The following is a 22619-nucleotide window of genomic DNA, read 5'->3' as shown; positions in this document are numbered from 1 at the left end:
TAAACTTCATAGGATTCTTGGCCATTTTTATTTCTTATTTTGTAAGTTGCCCTTTCATGTATTTGTGTATTTTTCTCCTAGCGTAATTGTCTTTGTGTTGATTATTTTAATACCTTTTTACATATGAGAGATAGTAATGCCTTATATGTGTTAAATCTATTTTCCTCATGCTATCTGTCTTTTAATTTTACTTATAGTGTCCTTTTCTTTTGCAGTGCAATATTTTGATAATTAAAACTATTCGGGCATCTGGGTGGCTCAATCAGTTAAGCATCTGCCTTTGGCTCAGGTCATGATCCCAGCATCCTGGGATTAAGTCCCACATTGGGTTCCCTGCTTAGCGGGAGCCTGATTCTCCCTCTCCCTCTCCCCCCCCCCCACTGCTCATGCACCCTCTCTCTCTCAAATAAATAAATAAAATTTTTATAAATAAATAAATAAATATGTATATATATTATTCATTACAGTCCAAGTTATTTTATTCTCTATCTTTATGGTTAGATAGGATTTCTCCTACATCAAGACAAAACCAGACAAATAGTCTTCTATGTTTTATTTCTCCATGAAATTTGTTAACCCATCTATAATTTATTTAAGCTCATGAAAAATAGAAAGACTCATTTTTTTCCTGGCTTTGAGACTTCAAAGATCTACTTCACATTAGTCATCTCTATTGCAATGACAGTCTCCTCAGGAAATCTCGGAGTAGTTGGCAAACAATTTAGTGTTATCTTTCTCTGATCTTTTTATTTCTTCCTACCCCAATAAAACATCTAAATCTGTCACATGTAAAGGAACGGATGCACCCTATGGCCACTTACCAGTAAAGTTAATGGGAATTGCAAAGGTTCACTCTGTTTGGTGGTAGAGCGTATGGAAAAGTGGGCCATGTTTCTTTTTATTGAGGTATAACTTACACATAGCAAAGCACACACATCTGAATTGTATAGTTCAGTGAGTTTTTACATACATGTAATATACACTTATGCAACTACCAAAATCAATTTACAGAACATTCCTTTTTTTTTTTTTTAAGATTTTATTTATCCATTTGATAGAGAAAGCAAGAGCATGCACAAGCAGGGGGAGCAGCAGACAGAGGGAGAGGGAGAAGCGGGTTCCCCATGGAGCAGGGAGCTTGACCTGGGGCCTGATTCCAGGACACTAGGATCATAACCTGAGCCGAAGGCAGACACCTAACCAACTGAGCCACCCAGGTGCCCCACTGCAGAACATTTCTAATAACCTAGAGAGACTCTTGCACCCTCCTCAATCACAATCACCTTCCCCAAAGGTAACCTCTACCCTGCCTTTCATCATGTAGATATCAAAAGGATAATCACCTTTGCCTGTTTTGGAACTTCATTTAATGAAATCCTAAAGCATATGTTCTTTTGTAACTGGCTTGTTTCACATTATGTATTTGTAATTTTATCTGTGTTTTTGCACATGTCAGTGTTCTGTTCTTTTTCATTGCTATGTAGTTTTCTGTTGTATGAATGCATCACAATTCATTTATCCATTCTAATGCTGATACACAGTTTGGCTCTGTTTGCCCACCAGGGGCTATTACAGATTACTTACCGCGTGTCTTTGGGCAGACCCGAGCACTCACTCATCTTGGGTGCGTACCAGGAGTGGATTTGTTGGACCATAATGTATGACTCTATGTTAATCATCAGCAGGTGCCATCCCAACTTTCTAAAGTGTTTGTGCTATTTTTGCTCCCACCAACAACGTACAATTCCCAGTTTCTTCATCAACACTTGGTACGCACTTTTCATTTTAGCCATTCTTGTGCGGTGAATGATGTCTCACTGTTTTAATGTTCATTTTCCTGATGATCAATGATGTCAAGTATCTCTCTTGTGCTTATTATTAACCAGCTGTGGAAAAACTCTCTTCAGTGAAGTGCCTGTTCTAATCTTTGCCCAGCACTTTGATGAGATAATGGCATATTTAATTCATTTGTAGAAGTTCTTTACTTATTCTGCCGAGAGGTCTCTTTTTGGAATTATGTCTTGAAAATCTTTTCTGCCAGTCTGTGGTTACCTTTTCACTCTCTTAATTTTGTCTTCTGATGAATGAAAGTTCTTAATTTTAATGAAGTACAGTTCATTAGCCTTTTCTTTCATGGCGATTGCTCTCTATCTCTCATTTAAGAAATATTTACCTTCCCCAAAAGCATGAAGATATTCTCCTGTGGCTTTTTTTCTAGAAACACTGGTAGTTTCCAGAGGCAGAGGCAGAATGGTGAGGGGCAGAAGGTTGAAGGTAACTAAAAGATACAAACTTCCGGTTTTTCGATGCTAAATCCTAAAGATGTAACGTACAGCATGGTCACGATAGTTAACAATACTGATTGCATATTTGAAAGTTGCTATGAGAGTGGATCATAAAAGTTCTCATGACTAGAAAAAATACATATTTGTTTTGTGTATATGTATGTATATATGTATCTGTATGTATATGGACATATATACATACAGATCTCAAATCACTATGTTGTTCACCGATTCTAATACAGTGTTATATGTCAACTGTATCTCAGTGAAGCTGGAGGGGCGTGAGAAGCTATGAAGAGCCTGATGCAGCTGGAGAGCCCGTTTGAACCCCTGACCTGCCGGGTCCTGACTGGTGATTCTCTCTGTGCTTCAGTTTGTTCACCAGTAGGAAAGTGACAGCAGTAAGTGCACCTGCTTCACAGGCTGAGGCAAGGGCTGAGCCATGGGCTCGGTGCTTACAGGTGGGCAGAACGTGGCCAACTCACGATCTGTAGTCCATAGTATTAGCCATAATGAAAAAGTCAACGCTTAAAACCACCTCAAATGTACACCTGGTACCTTTTTTTGGAATCTCATGAAGATCACACCATCCATCCCTTTATTTTTATCTCTAAGCTGTACCTTAAAGGAAGAAGCAAAGCTCCTTTATTCACCAGGCTCATTTTTGCTTGACCTCAAAACATCACCTTAGTCTTTCACTCTCTCAAATACCAGAGAAAGTGTCCACAGTCATTCTCGCCTGCCCCCTCAGCAAATGTCTCCTTTGCTCTCTCGGCAGAAAAAAAAGAGAGAAGCACCAAGTAGGAAAGCAAAATTCTCAGAGGTTCCCTCCAGTCCAGGCTGGCTTGGCCTCCATTTGGTTCTCCAAGACAGGAGTAGCAGAGCCCACTCCTGCTCTTTGACGTTCTCCTCAGAAAGAAGCTTAGACTAATTCACATATCCTGCTAAGGTTAGTTTTCTGCTAAGCTTTTGTCCCTTGAAAATCAAATTCTGGGCTCTTTCTTTGAACAACCATCAGCCAAGTAGAAATATCTTCAAATATCAGTATCTACAGGCAACACATGAGGTGACATGGGACAGATCCAGTCTTTCCCTCATGTTTGTCATCTAAGAGCACTAAAGAAAACACTCAGAGGAAGTTAATCACACGCACATTACAGAATTAGTGCCAAATCATTGCACAGAAAGTCAGTGATGCCCGCGATTTGATCCCAGGTAGTTTAGTGGACAGAATGTGTGCTGTGGAGACAGCAGCATGGGGAGGGGCCTCCACAACCAGCCTGGAGGGAAGATTACCCAAAAGAACGATCCTTAAGACCACCCAGCAGCCTTGGTCTCCCTTCTGACTGAAAGCCCCCAGGGCAGAGCCCAGCCATCCTGACTAGAGTGAGGACTGAGCCTCAAATTGTGATCCAGTGTGGGTTATGCGGTTTGCCATGAAGTCTCCAGTGATACAGGATGGTCACAAACCAAGCCATAAAATCCTCTCTGTTGTTAGGTATGCATGGTAGGCAAAGGCCCCAAAGAGATCCTAATCCCCAGAATCTGTGACCGTGTTATATTATTTGGCACAAGGGACTTTCAGATATAATTAGGGTTACCAATTTAAAATAAATCATCATGGATTACCTAGATGGGCCCAATCTAACCTAATAAGCCTTTATTTTTTTAAGATTATTTATTTATTTATTCAGACAGAGGTCACAAGTGGGCAGAGAGGCAGGCAGAGAGAGAGAGAGAGGAGAAAGCAGGCTCCCGGCTGAGCAGAGAGCTAGATGAGGGGCTCCATCCCAGGACGCTGGGATCATGACCTGAGCCGAAGGCTTAACCTACTGAGCCACCCAGGAGCCCCTCTAATAAGCCTTTAAAAACAGGGAACTTTCTGTGGCTGAGGCCAGGGGAGATGAAGCAAAGTAGGGATATCAGAGAGATTAGAAGTCTGAGTAAGACTTGACCTGCCTCTGCTACCTTTAAGGACACAAGAGTCGCAAAACACAGAATGTAAGAAGCTTCTAGAAGCTGAGAATGGCCCCAGCATCAGCCAGCCAAAAAAAGCCAGGGACCTCCATCCTACCACAAAACAGAACTGAATTCTGACAACAACCTAACCAAACCTGGGAGCAAACTGCCCCACCCCCAGTTTCTCAGGAGGAGCCCAGGCTGGCTGACACACAGATCGTGGCCTTACGAGATGCGAGCAGGGAACTCAGACAGCTGACCTACAGAATGGTAGACAATAAGAGGGTACTGTTTTAAGCCTCTAAACATGTGGCCCATTGTTACAGCAGCAATAGAAAATCAATACAATAAGATTTGAGAAACATAACAAAGAAGCAGAGGAGTCCTCAAATGCCATCAAGAACCTAATACCACATCTGATATCTGTTCACAACCAGATTTTCCAAACCAGGTCCCGTCTGTCCTCTGATGTTACCGTCCCACCAGGGCGGTGAAGAAGGCAGTCAGAAAAGTACCAGTTCAGTTCTTCCGGTGAGGATCCCGAGACTGAGCGAGCTATGGTTTGCCTACAGTGGCCTGTCTGGTTAGTGGAAGGACAGAGACTAGAACTCCAAACTCGTGGCTCCCAGCCCAGCAACCTTCCAGAAACTCCTAGAGGGAGGAGACATTAAAGATCAGACCATCTGCTTACCTTCCTGTAGATGGCAAAGATGGTTCCAATGGAGGCCAGGCAGTCGATGTTAGAAGATCCATCCAGTGGGTCAAAGCAGACCACGTACTTCCCCTAAATGCACGGAGAGAAGAACCACCTGATTGGTCCCCTTTCAAACAACACACTCCATGTAAGTGGCTGTAAATGGCAGGCAACACTACATCAAAAAGTGATTGAGAGCAAAGGGTTATCCTTACCAAAAAATGCAATTACTAAGGGTGGCAAAGTATATCAGCATCTATGAATCCTAAGCCCAGGACCAACCTGCCTGTAGACGGATGAGTTGATGCCCACGTGGGGCGATCCAGGTCCCATCCACCTCCTCGCTTCCTCTGGCTCTGCCCTCCCCGGCCCCCTGGAGACTCAGGGCTGACAATGGTGTGACAGGAAACCCAGTCTGAAACTGACAACTGGCCCAGAGGGGTAGAGAAGTGGAAGGTGAACCCGGGCCAGCTCTATCCATAGCCGTGGTGAGATTGGTTATAGATTTATTCATGACTCTTGCTGAACCTCTCTGCAGACAGGCTTTCCTCCTTTTGGAGTGTTTTTGCCAAAAGACTTTGCCAAAAGAACAACATTCCAGAGCCTCTGGATCTGTCTAAGAGAGCTAGTAACCATAAATAGTCATGGGAATGAAAATACTGTCCCAGGTTTTGCTGAAGCCGACCCACCTGTCCTACGTGAAGACCAGAAGACAGAGTGGGTGGGATCTTTCTAGCTCACCCCACTGCTGTCACAGGCTGCTCCAGGTGTCACTCCGTAGAAAGAAATCACCAGATACTTTTTACAGGCCTCCTATGTGCAAGGTTCCAGGAGAGCTGGAGTGATGGGAATCAGAGTCTCCTGGCTAATTCCACACGGATAGTAGAACATCAAGGAAGACAGGAGTCATCTCTTCCACCACTAAAATTACTTCTCCCTGACTTTCTGGTGAGTAATACCCTAGCTTAAGCTGACCTTTATTTCTTTTTTATTCCTTGCTCAGTGGGGATGAGGGCAGGTTAAAAAGTGGGATAATCCATAAATTTGGAAATTCCCCATTCTCCCTGTAGATAATTCAAGTGAGCCCATTCATTCAGGCATGCATGCTTTCCACAAATATCTGTTGAACATCGGGAACATGCTGGAAAATGCTCAAGGAGCTGGCATGGAAGTAGGCATGGAATATTCAAGAACTAGCACTAAGACCTGTATGGCTTGGGTCAACTGGTGGGGAAAATGATGAATTAGATCGGAGAGATGATTGGGGGCATATCAGTGGGAGCTAAACGTTGAAAATGATCAGCGTCGTTTAGTTTAAATTGTGTGACACAGCGAGAGTAAAGTACCTTGCACAGTCCCTGATATACAGCAGGTATTTAATAAATTTGGCTTTACCTGTTCTGTCCTCTCATTATGAAGAAATGGTCTCCAACACCTAATGTATAAAACAAGGACCAGTTCCAGTATTTATTTTGTATAATAGCTGAGCATAGGTTGAATTTTTGGCCACCAGCAAACCTCTGTCTTTAATGAACTGTTTGTGAAACCAGAATGACTACAGACCCTCCCCGGTCACGCCCTGCACTGACCAGGTTTGCCATTGTATTAAGGCAACAGCACATGATCCTTACGCTTTCTTTCCTACATGAATCTGTTTCTCAGGCACAAAGAGATCTCTGCTGAAACCAGAGCTCCCTTGGAGAAGTGTGTGTTGGGGTAATGGGGCATAAAAGTGGGATGGGTGCTCTTCCTAGGAACTCTACTTTTTATTGGACTCAATGACTTTGAAGCCACAAAAAAAAATGCAACACTTATTCCGGGCACATGAAAACACATGAACCCCACCCATTGAGGCATTTCCAGTTAATTACTCTGTTTTACTTCCTGAATGAATCACTCGGTCATAGAATTTTTTTCACTAGACAGTGTCAGCCTTCTAGCTAAAGAAGTATGCAATCCATTTTTTTTTTTTTTCAGGAAACAGAATTTAAGGAATCAAGGAAAATCCCAGAAACTAAAGAAAAGCAAAGCAACCAGATTCTTCCCAACTCGGTAGTGTCATCTGCTGGTGAGGAGGGGAACTGCATTCCGGCCATGCTCTCACCCTCTTCTCCTTGGCGGTGATAATCGCGTCTTTATTCTCCTCCGAAACCAGGACGCAGGTGCTGTAGGAGGACTGGAGCATGTTGATCACCAAAGAATTGGATAACACGTCCAATTTCTTCACCTCATCCCCGGTCACATTCACGCTTCCCGCAATTCCATACCTAAGAAAAGGGAAGTCTGAATTAAAGGAATCCAAACTCCAGTAGAGAAGCCCAGAAGCCATTGTATGCCAGCTTTTCCCCTCATGGCTGCAGAGTCTCCAAATTATACAGACCAAGTGTAACATGACTCACAGTAGGGATTCTCAACTTTGCTTCCTTTACACCTCAGGGATGTATGGTCCTATCCCCTTATTTTCACAAAAACCCTACCGAGAACTCAGTCTTAATAAAACACAAACCAGCATTGGGCAGTGGGAGGAGAAGGAAAAGGACTAGTTCGTAAACTCAGACACATTGCTGTCTTTACTGACTCCAACAAATGAAGGCTCATGGCTTTGCAGCCCGGAAGCTTCAAGTATCTGTTGATTACCCCAATAGTGGACCAGTGAGTCGAATGAAAAATAGCCCCATTGACAGCTTTGTGTTCCTTACGAAGGAAAGTTGGGGACACAATTAACTAGTTTAATTTTGCTCTTCATTGCCATTTCAAGCAATGTAAGAAAAATTCTATCTAGCTTTTTATTTTAGAATATCCATATGCAAGGTCTCCCAGTTCCCACCCTCATGGATAGGATCCTTCTAAAATACCAACCAGATAACTCTGGTCTCACCCTGAGTTCCCAGGTTCCCCACGGTGGACCTGAGGTCCCACCAAGAAAGCCCTGTCCCACTCACTTCATTCAGCCAGTCTCACCTCCAGAATCCACTGGACACACACTTGCCTTACATGTACCCCTGAGTTTGCCATCCTACCCCCACACTCTTCCACACTCATCCCTCTAAAAGTGGAGTGGCTATTACCCCGCTCAAGCCTTTTTCATCTCAACAGTACAAAAGTCCTGTGGCCACCAGCACCCAGCAAACTGTTCCTCTCCTTTTCACCTTCACTCATGGTGTTTCTCCACAGGAATGCTCTCTGCCAACCATCAGCTTCTCACTAGTCTCCCTCCTCGTCCCTTCTGGAAGGTTCTTTGGTTCCACTGTAGTGGGACGCTTCCCCACACTGGACACATCCCCTATCATCCCTCCCTCCCACAGCAGTTCATGACCTGTTCATGCAAAAACCTTTCCTGCTGGACTGTCTGTTCACTGAATGCTAGACTGCTGGCCTACTGTACTGGTTTCCATAGTGCTCAAGGACATAGTAGATGCTCAATACACATTCAACGAATTATGAAGAAGGCATGGCAGGAAAGTAATTTCCCTACTTCTCCATTATTTAATGTCATTTATTTGTTGAAGGAATCCTCAAGTGGTAGCCAGGGTTGAGAACCACTGATCTACCCTCAGCAGGAGACAACTCATTTCCCACCCTCCTTGACTGACAGCCTTCTTCCAGATGCCATCTACTCTTAACCCCCAACAACATCCCTCCTTCCAAAAAGAATGAAAGCTCATTCATACTGAGACCTAATTGTCTGACAACTGCTCCAAGTTAGGTCACAGATGCAAGAGAGCTTTATAACCCACAGGACAATATCTTTTGCCATTTTAACTAATATTAAAACTTTACTGACAATTTTTGGGGCACCTGGGTGGCTCAGTTGGTAAGCATCTGCCTTAGGCTCAGGTCATGATCCCAGGGTCCTGGATTCCAGCCCCACATTGGGCTCTTTGCTCGGCGGGAAGCCTCCTTCTCCCTCTCCCACTCCCCCTGCTTGTGTTCCCTCTCTCACTGCGTCTTTCTCTGTCAAATAAGCAAATAAAATCTTTAAGAAAAACGTTACTGACAATTTTTAAATGGAATATTCTACCACTGACAGTAGAAAACCATGAAGATGTTTCCAGAAGAAGCATTCTAGCATTCCCTTCTTCTTATAGCCACGAGAAGACCAAAAAAGAAGGAAAAAAAAAAAAAAACACCATGAAAATTTCTGATCCCTTTGGCATTCATTAAGTTTGTGCCTAAAAATATCTTCCCAGAAAAAGGAAGCAAAAGAATGAGGGACTTGAGGTCCCCTAAGTGGGAAGGGACAGAAGTATGTGGAAGTCCCATTTTCGTGAGCAGAATTGCTCCAGGACAGAGAGCAACCCTCTAGCAATATGAGAAGCAATTCCCTTGCTGTTCCATTGTCCTGTTAATTAATCTCAGCATTTCGTTAGAAAGAAGGAATTTCCAGACAATGGGCTTCTCACGCTGCCACTTTGGTGTTTCTTACTGAGGGGCTAGGGAAGGACGTCATCTGAATTGGCAAGGTGTGGGGCTCCTGCCAGCCTGAGGACCCCTGTCTCATGGCCTCTGAGAAAAAGGTGGAGCCTGACATCTTGATTCGGTGGTCTGCACCTGCCACCTAGTGGACAGTCAGCAGCATGGCCCAGCCAGCTGCAAATTTCCTCGGATCTGCACTGGGAACCACTATAATCATGAGAATTTACTGAGCATTTATTATGGATCTGGCCTTTTTGAAATCTTCATCCCATGGATCCACTAAGCCTTACAACAACCCTGTAAGCTAGGGGATATTAGCATCCCCTCCAGGTTACAAATGAGAAACTGAGGTCCCAGAGAGTGTAGATAATCACACGGGAAGAAGAGCCAAGTTCAATGAAGCCCCTATTACCCAGTTCCTGAGTCTACTTAATCTGGACGCTCAACAGCCACAAAGCTAAGAGTTCTGAAGCCAATTAGTACAACCCTACCACAGCCGCCATTGCCTAGCTAAGCATCCTGCCAAGAGGAGAAGTGCATTAAGGTGGGTAGAATATACAGAAATGTCAGCAAGCAGCGGAGATGCCCAGAAAATGGCTCTAAGCATAGCAGGGCCCATATTGCAGGGACAGAGAAAGTCCCTATTTAGTGTCACTCAGCATAACTCATCACCTCATAGGAGCAGGACAGAGGCAAATGGCTTCACCTCGCATTCACGAAAGTTCTTAATTGTAGAGCTTGGCCATTATTGCTGGATGACACAATAATACAGTTATAGCACAGAGAGTGGGGAAAGGCGATCATAATACATCTTTATTATTATTATTATTATTATTATTATTTTTAAGCAGGCTCCACTCCCAGTGTGGAGGCCGATGCGGGGTTTGAACTCATGATCCTGAGATCAAGACCTGAACTGAGATCAAGAGTCAGATGCTTAACCAAATGAGCCACTCAGGTGCCTCATAATGCTATCAATTTTTTTCTGTATTATAAGTACTAAATTGTTAAGAATTAATATTTTAAATTATCAGATTTTGTTATTTCTTTTTGTTATTTCATTTTTGGAATAATAATAATGGATCCTTTCAACTTTTGAGAAGACCTCCACTGGACTTGCTACAAAGAAGATGGAACCCCAGAGAAAATCAGCTTCTTTTTACCACAGACTTAAACTGGACACTTGGCTTTGTGAAATTTTATTAAAAGTAAACCTCACTAAAATTGAGTCAGGAGGCCAGAAGGGGGAGCCCTCACACTGGACAACTGGAGGTCATTGCCGGAAGTGTTGTCAATTCCAAACCCTAACAGAAATCATCAATTAATTACAGACTCCTATAAGAAAAGATGTGGGTGGCATCTCCTCCAAGAAATTGACTAGCCCAGCAACGCAATCAGTAAAAAACCGTGAAGGCCCTGAACTCTTGTTTTTCACCAATGGGCTTTCGTTCAAAACAACCCCTGCCAATTTCCTCCTCTGTAAAATAACCTTCTTCTTTGTTAGACCAGCCTATGGTTTTTGGCAGAGCTTACTTGTCCCAGATTGCAATTCTCTACTATTCCTAATAAACTCATTTTTGCTGGCAAAATAAGCAACTTATTTTTAAGGTCAGCAGCTGTGACAGTCAGCAGCTGTAGCATGAACTTGGCCTCATTCTGCGCTTGGAAGGAGTACAGAAGAGAATCAAGTGAAAGAGCGCTCTGCATTCCCTCCTCCTCAACCCAGAACATCCCAGCTTCCTGCACGCCAAGCAGAGAAGATAAAGAGTCACAGAGAAGAAACAAAAAATTGTCTTAAAAGCAAAAAAGACTCCTTTCCAAAATAAGACTGAAGCTTCAGGGCAGGGAGTTATTTTGTAAATGATTCCTAGCTCCTAGCACCGTTGGCAAAGTTCATGGCAATAAAATGCTCATATCTGCTAGGAGCTAAAGCGAAATCTCAAGTGTTTCTCACTGTTTCTATGCACAGCAAGAAACAAATCATGATAATTCAACCTATAGAAATGCAACAAGCCCCTGAGCTGGTCATCATTATAATACATGACAACTGGAAAAATTAAACATTTTTTTAAAAGAAAAAGAAAAAAAATTTTTTTTCCTCCATACCATCTCTCCCAGTATTTTGTTCCTTTCTTGAAACAAGTCAAGAGCCCTTCATCAGAGACAGAAACTTTAAAATCACCTTCCCTCCAGACACAGAGGCAGCTTCCCCGAGCACCTGCAGGTTTGCCCATGCCCCACCCGTGCCTGAATCCCTGCGTGTCAAGGGCGGGTCTGAGCACCCGCACTTGCTCCCCCCTGACTCACAGGTGGGCCAGGCCGGCCTTGCGCACAGCCGAGGATATGGCTTTGATGGCCGTCAGCATGGAGTTCAGCAGTTGCGTGAGCTCCCCAGTCCCTTTGGCCTGACGCCCCTTTTCCATAACATAGCGGGTCAGGGTGAGCATGTCCGTTTCAAAGGGGCTTCTGTCCGACATCGTGGCGGGGAACTTTGCAAATCCTTCTTTTCTCCCAGGAAGCCCTGTTTATCTCGAAAGGCTGTAGCTCAGTTGGTATCAGAGCTGGTTCCTGCGCGTCCTGCCAGGACCGTTAAGGAAAAAGTGCCCCGACCCACGTGGTTGAGACAACTGGGCAAGCCCTCAAGGAAATCTCTCTGGTAGGCTGATTTGGAAGGATGCCAAAGCACCATAAGCAAGCTGCAAATAGAATCAGGCAGCCCAGAAACACACACCTCATTTTTCTTGATGATCCCAGGAAGCAACCCTTCAGTAACTGGTGGGAGAAGAGAAATCCAGCCACTAAAAAAAAAAAAAAAAATCCATAAAACCCTCTCCTTCCAGGAATCGGGATGCTTTGCATACATCCACTGCAGAACCCAATTCCCCTGTGCCTATGGGAGGCATGCTGGCAAGTAACTTATCTGGGGTATAGGTCAGGTGATGAGATAATCCTGGTTCCGCTTAGCCAGGGGTCTTTCATAAACGTTTGCAAAGGGGGCTTCTTATTTCCAAAAGCACATGTGACCAAAGGGGTATCCATGATAGATAACCAAATCTAGAATAAGAAAATTACCCTCCTAGCGCAGTGTCTCACATCAGGGTTTTTTTTTTTTTATCAAGTCCTCTAGATTTGCACTTTTTTTTTTTTAAGATTTTATTTCTTTATTTGACAGACAGAGAACACAAGTAGACAGAGAGGTAGGCAGAGAGAGAGAGAGGGAAGCAGACTCCCAGCTGAGCAGAGAGTCCGATGTGGGACTCGATCCCAGGACCCTGAGATCATGACCTGAGCCAAAGGCAGCGGCTTAACCCACTGAGCCACCCAGGCACCCTAGATTTGCACTTTCAATTCAAAAATGCTACTTGCTTACTGAAAGGAAACATTATGAAAATATATAAAGAAAAGTGAGGGGCACCTGGGTGGCTCAGTCAGTTAAGCATCTGCCTTCGACTTGGGTCATGATCATAGGGTCCCTGAGATCGAGCCCTGGGATCAAGTCTCCCATGGGACTTCTGCTCCTCAGAGAGGGTCTTCTGCTCCTCCCCCTGCTCGTGCTCTCTCTCTCTCTCAAATAAATAAAATCTTGAAAGAATGAATAAAGGAAAGAAAGAGAGAGAGACCTCACCACCAGTCCAGCCCCCAACCCACTCTGTAGGACTAACTGGGTTGGTGGGGGGTCTGTATGGGTCATAGGCACTGGCGGGGGCCTGCCTAGGGTGGACCAAGAAGGTTCTGTAGGGGCACACACACCCGGCACTGAGTCCCAAGCTAGTTAGCTACCTGCTAGATATCCCCGGGAAGTTTCCTGAATCCTCAGTTTTCTCTCTTATAAGTGGGAATAGCAGTAAAACACCTACCTTTATAGAGTCATTGTCAGGGTTAAAAACAAAAAGATGAGCCTGGCACATAGTAGATACTCAGTACCTCTGAGCTATTATAGATATATATATATAACTATTTTAGATGTATATTTTTTAGATGTGTATTTAATAATTACGTGTACCTATGGTTTAGATGTATATACGACTATTGTTAGAGTTTTTATTTTTGTTGTTGTTAGATTTTTTAGATGTATATTAACTCTTATGTATATATAACTATTTTAGATGTATATGTAACTGTTATGTGTACATATATAACTCCATTTTGCAAAATAGAATATGCACATTGCTCTGCCGAATATACATGAAGACGTTGCGATGGGATTTTTTTTCTGACAATTAATTCAATCAGAATGTGTTTAGCTGCAAGCAAGAGAAAACTCAGACGACTTAGATATGCGGGAGTTTATTTTTCTCATGTTTTCTCATGAATTCACTAGGAGGTGGCTGCTGGCATTTATTTAGCTACTCAAAGTTTCCATGAGGAGCCCCTCTGTCTCTCCTGTTATCTTTGGTCAGCTGGCTTCTGCTACTAAGCTAAGACACCTCAAGAGCACAAAATGGCAGCCACCATTCTGAATATCTAGCCCACACTGAAGACCCAAAGAGGGGAGAAGGGCGCTCCCATCACATCAGTTGCCTTTTATTAGAAAAGAAGTATTTCCCCAGAACACTCTCCCCCGCCCTCTCCCTACACACACACCAGTGGACTTCTGCTTATATAGCTTTGACCAGATTTATGTCATATGGGGACCCCTTGTTATGGGGGTTGAGCACTGGTATTCCATAGACCAGCCCATCTCAAGTGGCTGCCATAGCAAACATCTCAGAAGTACATATCCATGTTGGTACACAGAGATATACTGCAATCCAAGGTGTGGACAGTTTGATGATTCTGGAAATGTTCACTCTTGAAACAATGTTTCAATGAGCTTCCATATCTTTGTGCACCTGCTTGTGTGAGCCTTTAGTAAGATACAGCTGTGGATACCTGCTCTGTCAGAACACTTAAATTTTGACACCACCAGCATCTAAACCAGAGAGCTCTCTTTTTTTTCTGAGAGCTTTGGGAAATGGTGAGAACTATGGAGGGAACCTTCTTTACTTGCCGAGTCATGTTGCCATTAACAAATAACAAGTTTTGTCTGATCAACAATGATTCTTCTGACATGACTATAGTAGGAGATGTAACCGGGTGTTAGGAGTCCTGGGCCAGTAAGTGAGTACACTTACTGTGTACTGGTTATTGGTTTCCAGATCTCCTTTGAAGTACAACATTGTCATCACAGGATTTCCCACGTGACCGTGCGAAAGGATGCCGGTCAGTGGGCCTTCACATCTTCCCTGGAGAAAGGATTATGTCTATGCACACTAACACCGATTCATGAATATTTATAGCAGCTCTATTTATAATGTCAGAGACTGCAAACCCAAGTGCTCCTCAGTGAATGGATAAACAAACTGGGGTAGAGCTGTAAAACAGACTAGAGTTCAGCAATAAAAAGGAGCAAACCTGTTGCATGCAGCCCCAGGACGAATCTCAAAGACACTGTACTAAGTGAAAGAAACCACTCTCAAAGATTACCTGTGATATGATTCCATTTATATTTTTAGAAAACAAAATTAAGTATAAAGAGAACAATCCCATAGCTGCCAGGGTCTACAGGTGTGGGGGGGGGGGTCGAGACAAGGACTGTCGCCTGATGGGACTGTTCCCTCTCCGAATTATGGTGATGGCGATTCATTTGTTTTGTTTCGTTTTGTTTTTTAAGATTTTATTTATTTATTTGACAGACAAGTAGGCAGAGAGGCAAGCAGAGAGAGAGCCCGGGAAACAGGCTCTGCCGAGCAAGGCAGCCTGATGTAGGGCTCGGTCCCAGGACCCTGGGATTATGACCCGAGCCGAAGGCAGAGGCTTCAACCCACTGAGCCACCCAGGGGCCCCGGTGATGGCAATTTGAATCTATACGTGTGTTAAACTCAAATAGCTGTACACTTTTTTAAAAAATTCATATTACTATAGAACAAAATACAAAATGGATCATGGATAGTCTGCAAACTGTACCAGTCCGTGACCAAGTTAGTAGAAATATTCAAAACATTTAGAAATGTCTATAGCAATTGTCCTATGTTGTGTTTGCTCTGTCTGTATTAAAATGTGATTTAAATCTAGCAATAAGGGGTGCCTGGGTGACTCGGTCAGTTAATCATCTGCCTTTGGCTCAGGTCATGATCTCAGAGTCCTGGAATCGAGTCCTGCATCAGGCTCCTTGCTCAGTGTGGAATCTGCTTCTCCCTTTCCCTCTTCTCCTCTCCCCTGCTCTCTCTCTCTCTCTCTCTCTCTATCTGGCTCTCCATCTCTCTCTCAAAAAAAACAATGAAATCTTTAAAAATAATAATAATAAATCTAATAATAAAATGTAATTTAAATTTAAATGAAATTTTAATCTAATACTAAATAATCAGGAACTGCATTTTATATGTAATTGTTTTTTATTTCATTTTTCCAGGTTTGGGTTTTTTTGGGTTTTTTTTTAACCACTGTAACGATTTTTTAAGCACACCGTGCAGTGGCATCAAATAGATTCACAGTCTGCTGCATCCCTCAACTGAAACTCTCCTTAAAGGATAACTCTCTTCTTTGGCCTTTCCTGTAATTCTTTCTATTATGTTTTATAAAAGTATATGTTAGCAAGATTGGAAGTGAAACCAACCAACCAGTACTTCAGGGTAAACTCCCAGAGAAGCTCTGCGCCCAGGCACACGCGCATGTTAAGAATACGAGAAGACTGGAGACCTTGGAGATGGAGGAGGGAGTGGTATTGGCTAGTGTCGTTTCTAAGTGGTCAGTGACTCATCCACAAAGGGAACAGGGGAGGGTCTGCTATTTGTGCCACCATCTGGCCCTGGGTGATAGCTGGGTGCAGCGATCACACCCCTTTTGCAGCTACACTTAAATGTTACAAGTTCGAGTTACCCAGTGGTCTAAAATTGCAACTGATGACCTTTCAGCAAATGCCAGAGTTCCTTCAGGGCACACAACAGGGTGGAAACAGAGCGGCCATGGTGGGAGCCGGCAGAGAGGGAGAGCAGTACCCAGCCCTCATTTAGCTCAGGGCCACTGATCTGCCAGTGACCCCAAAGCAGCCTGGAGCCCTGCTCTGCTTGATGGCGGATGCTCACAGTCTGAGTGAGTAAGGACAAGCAGAACCCCTGACAGTCGAGCCAATTTTGCTCTTGGATCAGGATCTGAAGACAAGGACCTGGAACGTGACTCTAGAGGATCAACCAAGGGACGCTTCTTCGTTAGCAAAACCCTGCTAAGAGGGTTTCCATTCACTCCCCCATGTGATCCCAATGTATGGGGTTGCTTTTTAAGTTGTCAATCAGAGAAGATTTTATTATAAGAAACAGTGCCATCAGGCAAAAAAAAAAAAAAAAAAAAAAAAAAAAAAAAAAAAAAAAAAAAACACGATTGAGGCGAAATGTTTAAAAATGTGCACACATTTGCCCCCGTAGGACTGCAGTGTTTGCTGTGTATCTGAGTGGAACACCGAGGCCGTTGTAAGCTGTTCCACGTGGGGAATCTGGTTGTTTTTTTAAGATTTGAATTTATTTATTTATTTGTTTTTTTGTTTGTTTGTCTGTTTGACAGAGAGAGACACAGGGAGAGAGAGAACACAAGCAGGGGGAGTGGGAAAGGGAGAAGGAGACTCCTGGCTGAGGGGGGAGCCTGATGCGGGGCTCGATCCCTGGACCCCGGGATCACACCCTGAGCCGAAGGCAGACGCCCAATGACTGAGCTACCCAGGCACCTTGGAAATCTGATTGTTTGGGGGATCACCCTATTTTTCCTCACGCACCAGTGAAATCAGCTTAAGCTTCAACTTTGCAGGATAAAAGAAAACAAAGATGGGAAATCAAGAATCCAATTTCTACTCTTCTATAATATACTAAGTCCAGTTTTCAGTGCCTAAAAACTATATGGGGAAGTGCTATATACATTCGTCAAGTGGAAAAAACAAAGTTAAAGTGGAACGAGCCCATGTTAGAGCTATTTTTTAATTCAGTGGTAACCGCTGTGCTTTTTACTCTTATTCTCACCGTGCTATGCATTTTTTAAAAATTCAAGACTTGGGATTCCCGGGTGGCTCAGTCAGTTCAGCGTCTGCCTTCAGCTCAGGCCATGATCCCAGAGTCCTGGGACCGAATACCACATGGGACTCCCTGCTCAGTGGGAAGCCTGCTTGCTTCCCCCTCTGCCTGGTTCTCCCTCTGCTTGTACTCTCTCTCTCTGACAAATAAGTAAAATCTTAAAAAACTAATTTTAATGAACTATTGGGACTTCATCAAGATCAAAAGTTTTTTCACAGCAAAGGAAACAGTTAACAAAACCAAAAGACAACTGACAGAATGGGAGAAGATATTTGCAAACGACATATCAGATAAAGGGCTAGTATCCAAAATCTATAAAGAGCTTATCAAAGTCAACACCAAAGAACAAATAATCCAATCAAGAAATGGGCAGAGGACATGAACAGACATTTCTGCAAAGAAGACATCCAGATGGGTGCCTGGGTGGCTCAGTTGGTTAGGCAACTGCCTTCAGCTCAGGTCATGATCCTGGAGTCCCAGGATCAAATCCCATATTGGGCTCCCTTCCCAGCAGGGAGTCTGCTTCTCTCGATGACCTCTCTCCTCTCATTCTCTCTCTCGATCTCTAATAAATAAATAAGAAAAATATTTAAAAAAAAAAAAAAAGAAAGAAAGAAAGAAGAAGACATCCAGATGGCCAACAGACACATGAAAAAGTGTTCCACATCACTCAGCATCAGGGAAATACAAATCAAAACCACAATGAGATACCACCTCACACCAGTCAGAATGGCTAAAATCAACAAGTCAGGAAATGACAGATGCTGGCGAGGATGCGGAGAAAGGGGAACCCTTCTACACTGTTGGTGGGAATGCAAGCTGGTGCAACCACTCTGGAAAACAGCATGGAGGTTCCCCAAAAGTTGAAAATAGAGCTACCCTATGACCCAGCAATTGCACTACTGGGTATTTACTCTAAAGATACAAACATAGTGATCCGAAGGGGCACGTGCACCCGAATATTTATAGCAGCAATGTCCACAATAGCCAAACTATGGAAAACCTAGATGTCCATCAACAGATGAATGAATAAAGAAGATGTGGTATATATCTACAATGAAATACTATGCAGCCATCAAAAGAAATGAAATTTTGCCATTTGTGGTGATGTGGATGGAACTAGAAGGTATTGTGCTTCACTAAATAAGTCAATCGGAAAAAGACAACTATCATATGATCTCCCTGATATGAGAAAGTAGAGATGCAATGTGGGGGGTTTGGGGGGTAGGAAGGGAGGGAGACAAACCATGAGAGACTCTTAATCTCACAAAACAAACTGAGGGTTGCCGGGGGGGAGGTAGGGAGAGGGTGGTGGGGTTATGGACATTGGTGAGGGTACCTGTACCCCTGGGGCTAATAATACATTATATGTTTATAAAAATTTTTTAAATAAAAATAATTAATTAATTGATTGATTAATTGATTTTAAGACTTTGGGGGTTTTTTCTTAAAGATTTTATTAATTTATTTGACAGAGAGAGATCACAAGTAGGCAGAGAGGCAGGCAGAGAAGGAGAGAAAGCAGGCTCCCAGCTGAGCAGAGAGCCCGATGCGGGGCTCAATCCCAGGACCCTGGGATCACGACCTGAGCCGAAGGCAGAGGCTTTAACCCACTGAGCCACCCAGGCACCCCCAAGACTTGGGTTTTGGGAGTTTTTTTAGAGCAGTTTAGGTTTACAATAAAGTCAAGAGGAGATGTGGAGATTTCCCTTTTCTCCCTGTACCCCACACGTGCACTGTCCCTGTTACCAACTCACTCACCAGAGTGATACATTTTTTTTTTTTTACAAAGAAAGACCTTCGTGGACACATCACAATCACCCAAAGCCCATAGTTTGCCTTAGGGTTCAATCCTGGTATTGCATATTTTATGGGTTTAGACAAACATATAATGACATAGATCTATCATCATATCATACCATACAGAGTATTCTCACTGCCCCAGAAATCCTCTTTGCTCCACCTGTTCATCTCTCCCCACCCCCCTCCCCTACCCCCATCCCCCTAACATTGACCTCTGCCAACCACTGATCTTTTTACTACGTCCATTGTTTTGCTTTTTCCAGAATATCATACATATAGTTAGAGTCATATGCCATGCAGCCTTTTCATTTTGGCTTCTTTCTCTTAGAAATACACATCTAATTTTCTTCCATGTCCTTTCATGGCTTGATAGTCCATTTCTTTTAAGCACCGAATAATATTCCATTTTCTGGGTGGACCACAGTGCGTTTATCCATTCAGCAAATGAAGGGCATCTTAGTTGCTTCCAGGTTTTGGCAATGATGAATTAAGCTGCTCTAAATAAATTTCTGCAGATTTTTGTATGATTTTTGTATGATGTATGATGATTTTGTATGATGTAAGCTCCCTTGGGTATCAGGTCCTGTGATGGCTGGGTCATGTGGTAAGTGTGTTCGGTTTTTCAAGAAAATTGCCAAGCTGACTTTCAGAGTGGCTGTACCACTTGGCATTCCCACGGGCAGTGAGAGCTCCTGTTTCTTCACATCCTCATCAGCATTTGGTGTTGTCAGTGTTCTGGAATTTGGCTATTCTAAAAAGTAAGTAGAGGTGTTCCTTGAATTTGCATTTCCCTGATGACATATGACGTGGAGCATATTTTCGTATGCTTATTTGCCATCTGAGTATTTTCTTTGGTGAGGTGTTTGTTAAGGTCTTCGGCCCTTTTTTAAGCAGTCATTTCCTTATTGAGTTTTTAAGAGTTCTTTGTATGTTTTGGGGTAACAGTCCTATATTAGATGTGTCTTTTGCAAACATTTTCTCCCAGACTGTGACAGGTCTTCTCATCCTCTTGACACTGTGTTTCCCAGAGCAGTTTTTCATCTGCATGAAGCCTGCCTTATCAATTACTTCTTTCATGGATCATGTCTTTGTGTTCTATCTAAAACGTCATTACCATACCCAAGCTCATCTAGATTTTCTCCTGAGTTTTAGGGTTCATATTTTAGCCTAAGATGCATTTTGAGTTAGTATTTGTGCTGGGTATAAGATCTGTGTCTAGATTCACTTTGTATATGTGGATGTCTGGCTGTTCTAACACCATTTGTTCAAGAGACTATCTTTGTTTCATTGAATTCCCTTTGCTCCTTGGTCAAAGATCAGTTGACGATATTTATGAGGGTCTGTTTCTGGACTCTCTATCCTGTTCCACTGATCTCTTTGTCTGGTCTTTCACCAATACCACACTGTCTTACTCTAGATTCTTAAAAACACCTTATTTACTTGTTCATTTATTAGAGAGAGCAAACATGCAGGGTGAGGAGCAAAGGGAGAGGAACAAGCAGACTCCACACTGAGCATGGAGACCAATGGGGAGCTTGATCCCACAACACCAAGACCATGATCCGAGCAGAAATCAAGTTGGCTGCCCAATTGACTGAACCACCCAGGCTCCATTAATTTCTGTAGACTTATAGAAGTCTTGTAGTTGGGTAGCATCAGTCCTCCAATTATGTTTTTCTCCTTCAATACTGTGTTGGCTATTCTTTTGTCTGTCCATATAAACTTTAGAACTAGTTTGTCAATACCCATAAAATAAACTTAACAGAATTTTGTTTTGGTGGCCTTGAATCTATAAATCAAGTTGGGAAGAACCAACATCTTGACAATATTAAGTCTTCCTATCTATGAACACAGAGTGATTCTCCATTGATTTAATTCTTTGATTTCATGTATCAGAGTTTTGTAGATCTTCTATTTTGTTAGATTTGTTATGTATTTCATTTTGCTGGGTGCTCCCTCTGGAGCTGTAGGGATGAATCGTCCAGCTTCTGGTGGCTGTTGGCATTCCTTTCTTTGGCTTGTGGACACATTGGTCTTGTCTCTGCTTCCATCTTCACACTGCATTGTGTGTGTGTCTCTTAGAAAATCGCATTATCATTCGATTATGGACCCACCCAGGTAATCCAGGATAATCTCACCTCAAATTCCTTAATTAAATCTGCAAAAGATCCTCTGAGTAAGGTCATGTTCATAGGCTCTAAGGATTTGGATATGGACATGGCATTGGCAGGTTAAGGTGGAGGGAGCAGTAACAGGTTGCCACAATAATCATTCTGAAATTTTGAGAACCAATGATGCTCATCTGGAGTTTCTACCCGCTTCCTGGTCACAGGTTGTCCCATCACCCAGTGGCATAGTATGGTGGCAAAGCCAGGCCAGCCAGATGCTTTAAGTCAAACTGGACTTAGCTTTTGGTGAAAAATGAAACAACAAGCATGCCATCATGGAGAAACTCCTCTGCTGATATACTTTGAAATATTTAGAATTTAGGCTTACATCCTGGCATGATTTTAACTTGGAACATGAGGGACACAGCTACGGAACCTGTAGGAACCAAAGTGAGACCTGTAGGTGGCAGCAGGGAGGCCTGGGGAACCTTTACAAACCCTGCTGACGCTGTTACTGAGGAACCTAATAGAAAATCCCCAGGTGAGTGGTGAAAGGGGGTGTTCTCCTTTGCAAAGAGAATACTATGTGTTAAGAGTAGGACTACACGTGGAGCCTTAGATCCAGCAGACCTGAGTTCCCGCCACACCACCACGTAATGCTCAGTGAACACTCTCTTTGTCCTCATCTGTGAAAGGCATGTCAGCATTTCCAAGGTCAAATCCAGATCTGAGATTCCACAAATCATCAGAGAATTACTGTTTGTGCTGCTGATTCTTTAAGTCTGTGACTATCTTCCTCAGTGTTAAAAAAGACTGGATGCACCCATCCACAGCGAACACCAACAAGTACCAGTTGAAAACTCTGAAACCAATGGCCTCATCCAAAGTCACCACACAGAACATTCGAACGGTACAGCAAAGTTATCTGTGATTTTGTTTGGTTTCATTGTGGCACTGAATTAAGGGAGTATCATTTCCCATCCAGCTCTCTTAACAGTAAGAAATGGCTCCCAGACCACCCATCTCCCCCACTGCTTTTAGAACCAACAAAGCTACAAGGTGGTTAAAAATCCAAAGGTGTAGGCACATGGGTGGCTCAGTGGGTTAAGCCTCTGCCTTTGGTTCAGGTCATGGTATTAAGGACCTAGGATCAAGGCCCACATTGGGCTCTCTGCTCAGTGGGGAGTCTGCTTCCCCCACCCCCACCTCCTTGTGATCTCTGTCAAATAAAAAAAAAAAAAAAAAAAAAAACCTTTTAAAAAAATGATCATAAAAGAGCTACTTTAAAAAAAAAAAAATCCAAAGGTGCTTTTTGAGT

At 43.2% G+C, this 22619-nt stretch overlaps 1 protein-coding gene across 1 annotated transcript in view; it reads right to left on the bottom strand.

The window, feature by feature from the left end:
* The window catches only part of FBP2 (fructose-bisphosphatase 2), a 32595-nt gene extending 20640 nt beyond the window's left edge, over nt 1–11955 (bottom strand). Inside the window, exons 1-3 of the mRNA XM_059142799.1 lie at nt 11662–11955; nt 7043–7205; nt 4936–5028 (exon numbers count right to left, since the gene is read on the bottom strand). Of these exons, the coding sequence (XP_058998782.1) occupies nt 4936–5028; nt 7043–7205; nt 11662–11831 (426 nt within the window). The 5' untranslated portion in view covers nt 11832–11955. The remainder of the gene's footprint in view (nt 1–4935; nt 5029–7042; nt 7206–11661) is intronic.
* Between the last annotated feature and the right edge of the window lie 10664 nt (nt 11956–22619).

This window comes from Mustela lutreola, chromosome 12, assembly GCF_030435805.1.
Source record: "Mustela lutreola isolate mMusLut2 chromosome 12, mMusLut2.pri, whole genome shotgun sequence".
In the NCBI taxonomy this organism is placed as follows: Eukaryota; Metazoa; Chordata; class Mammalia; order Carnivora; family Mustelidae; genus Mustela; species Mustela lutreola.
The sequence above is the reverse complement of the archived record's forward strand: the minus strand, read 5'-3'. Positions and strand labels throughout refer to the sequence as shown.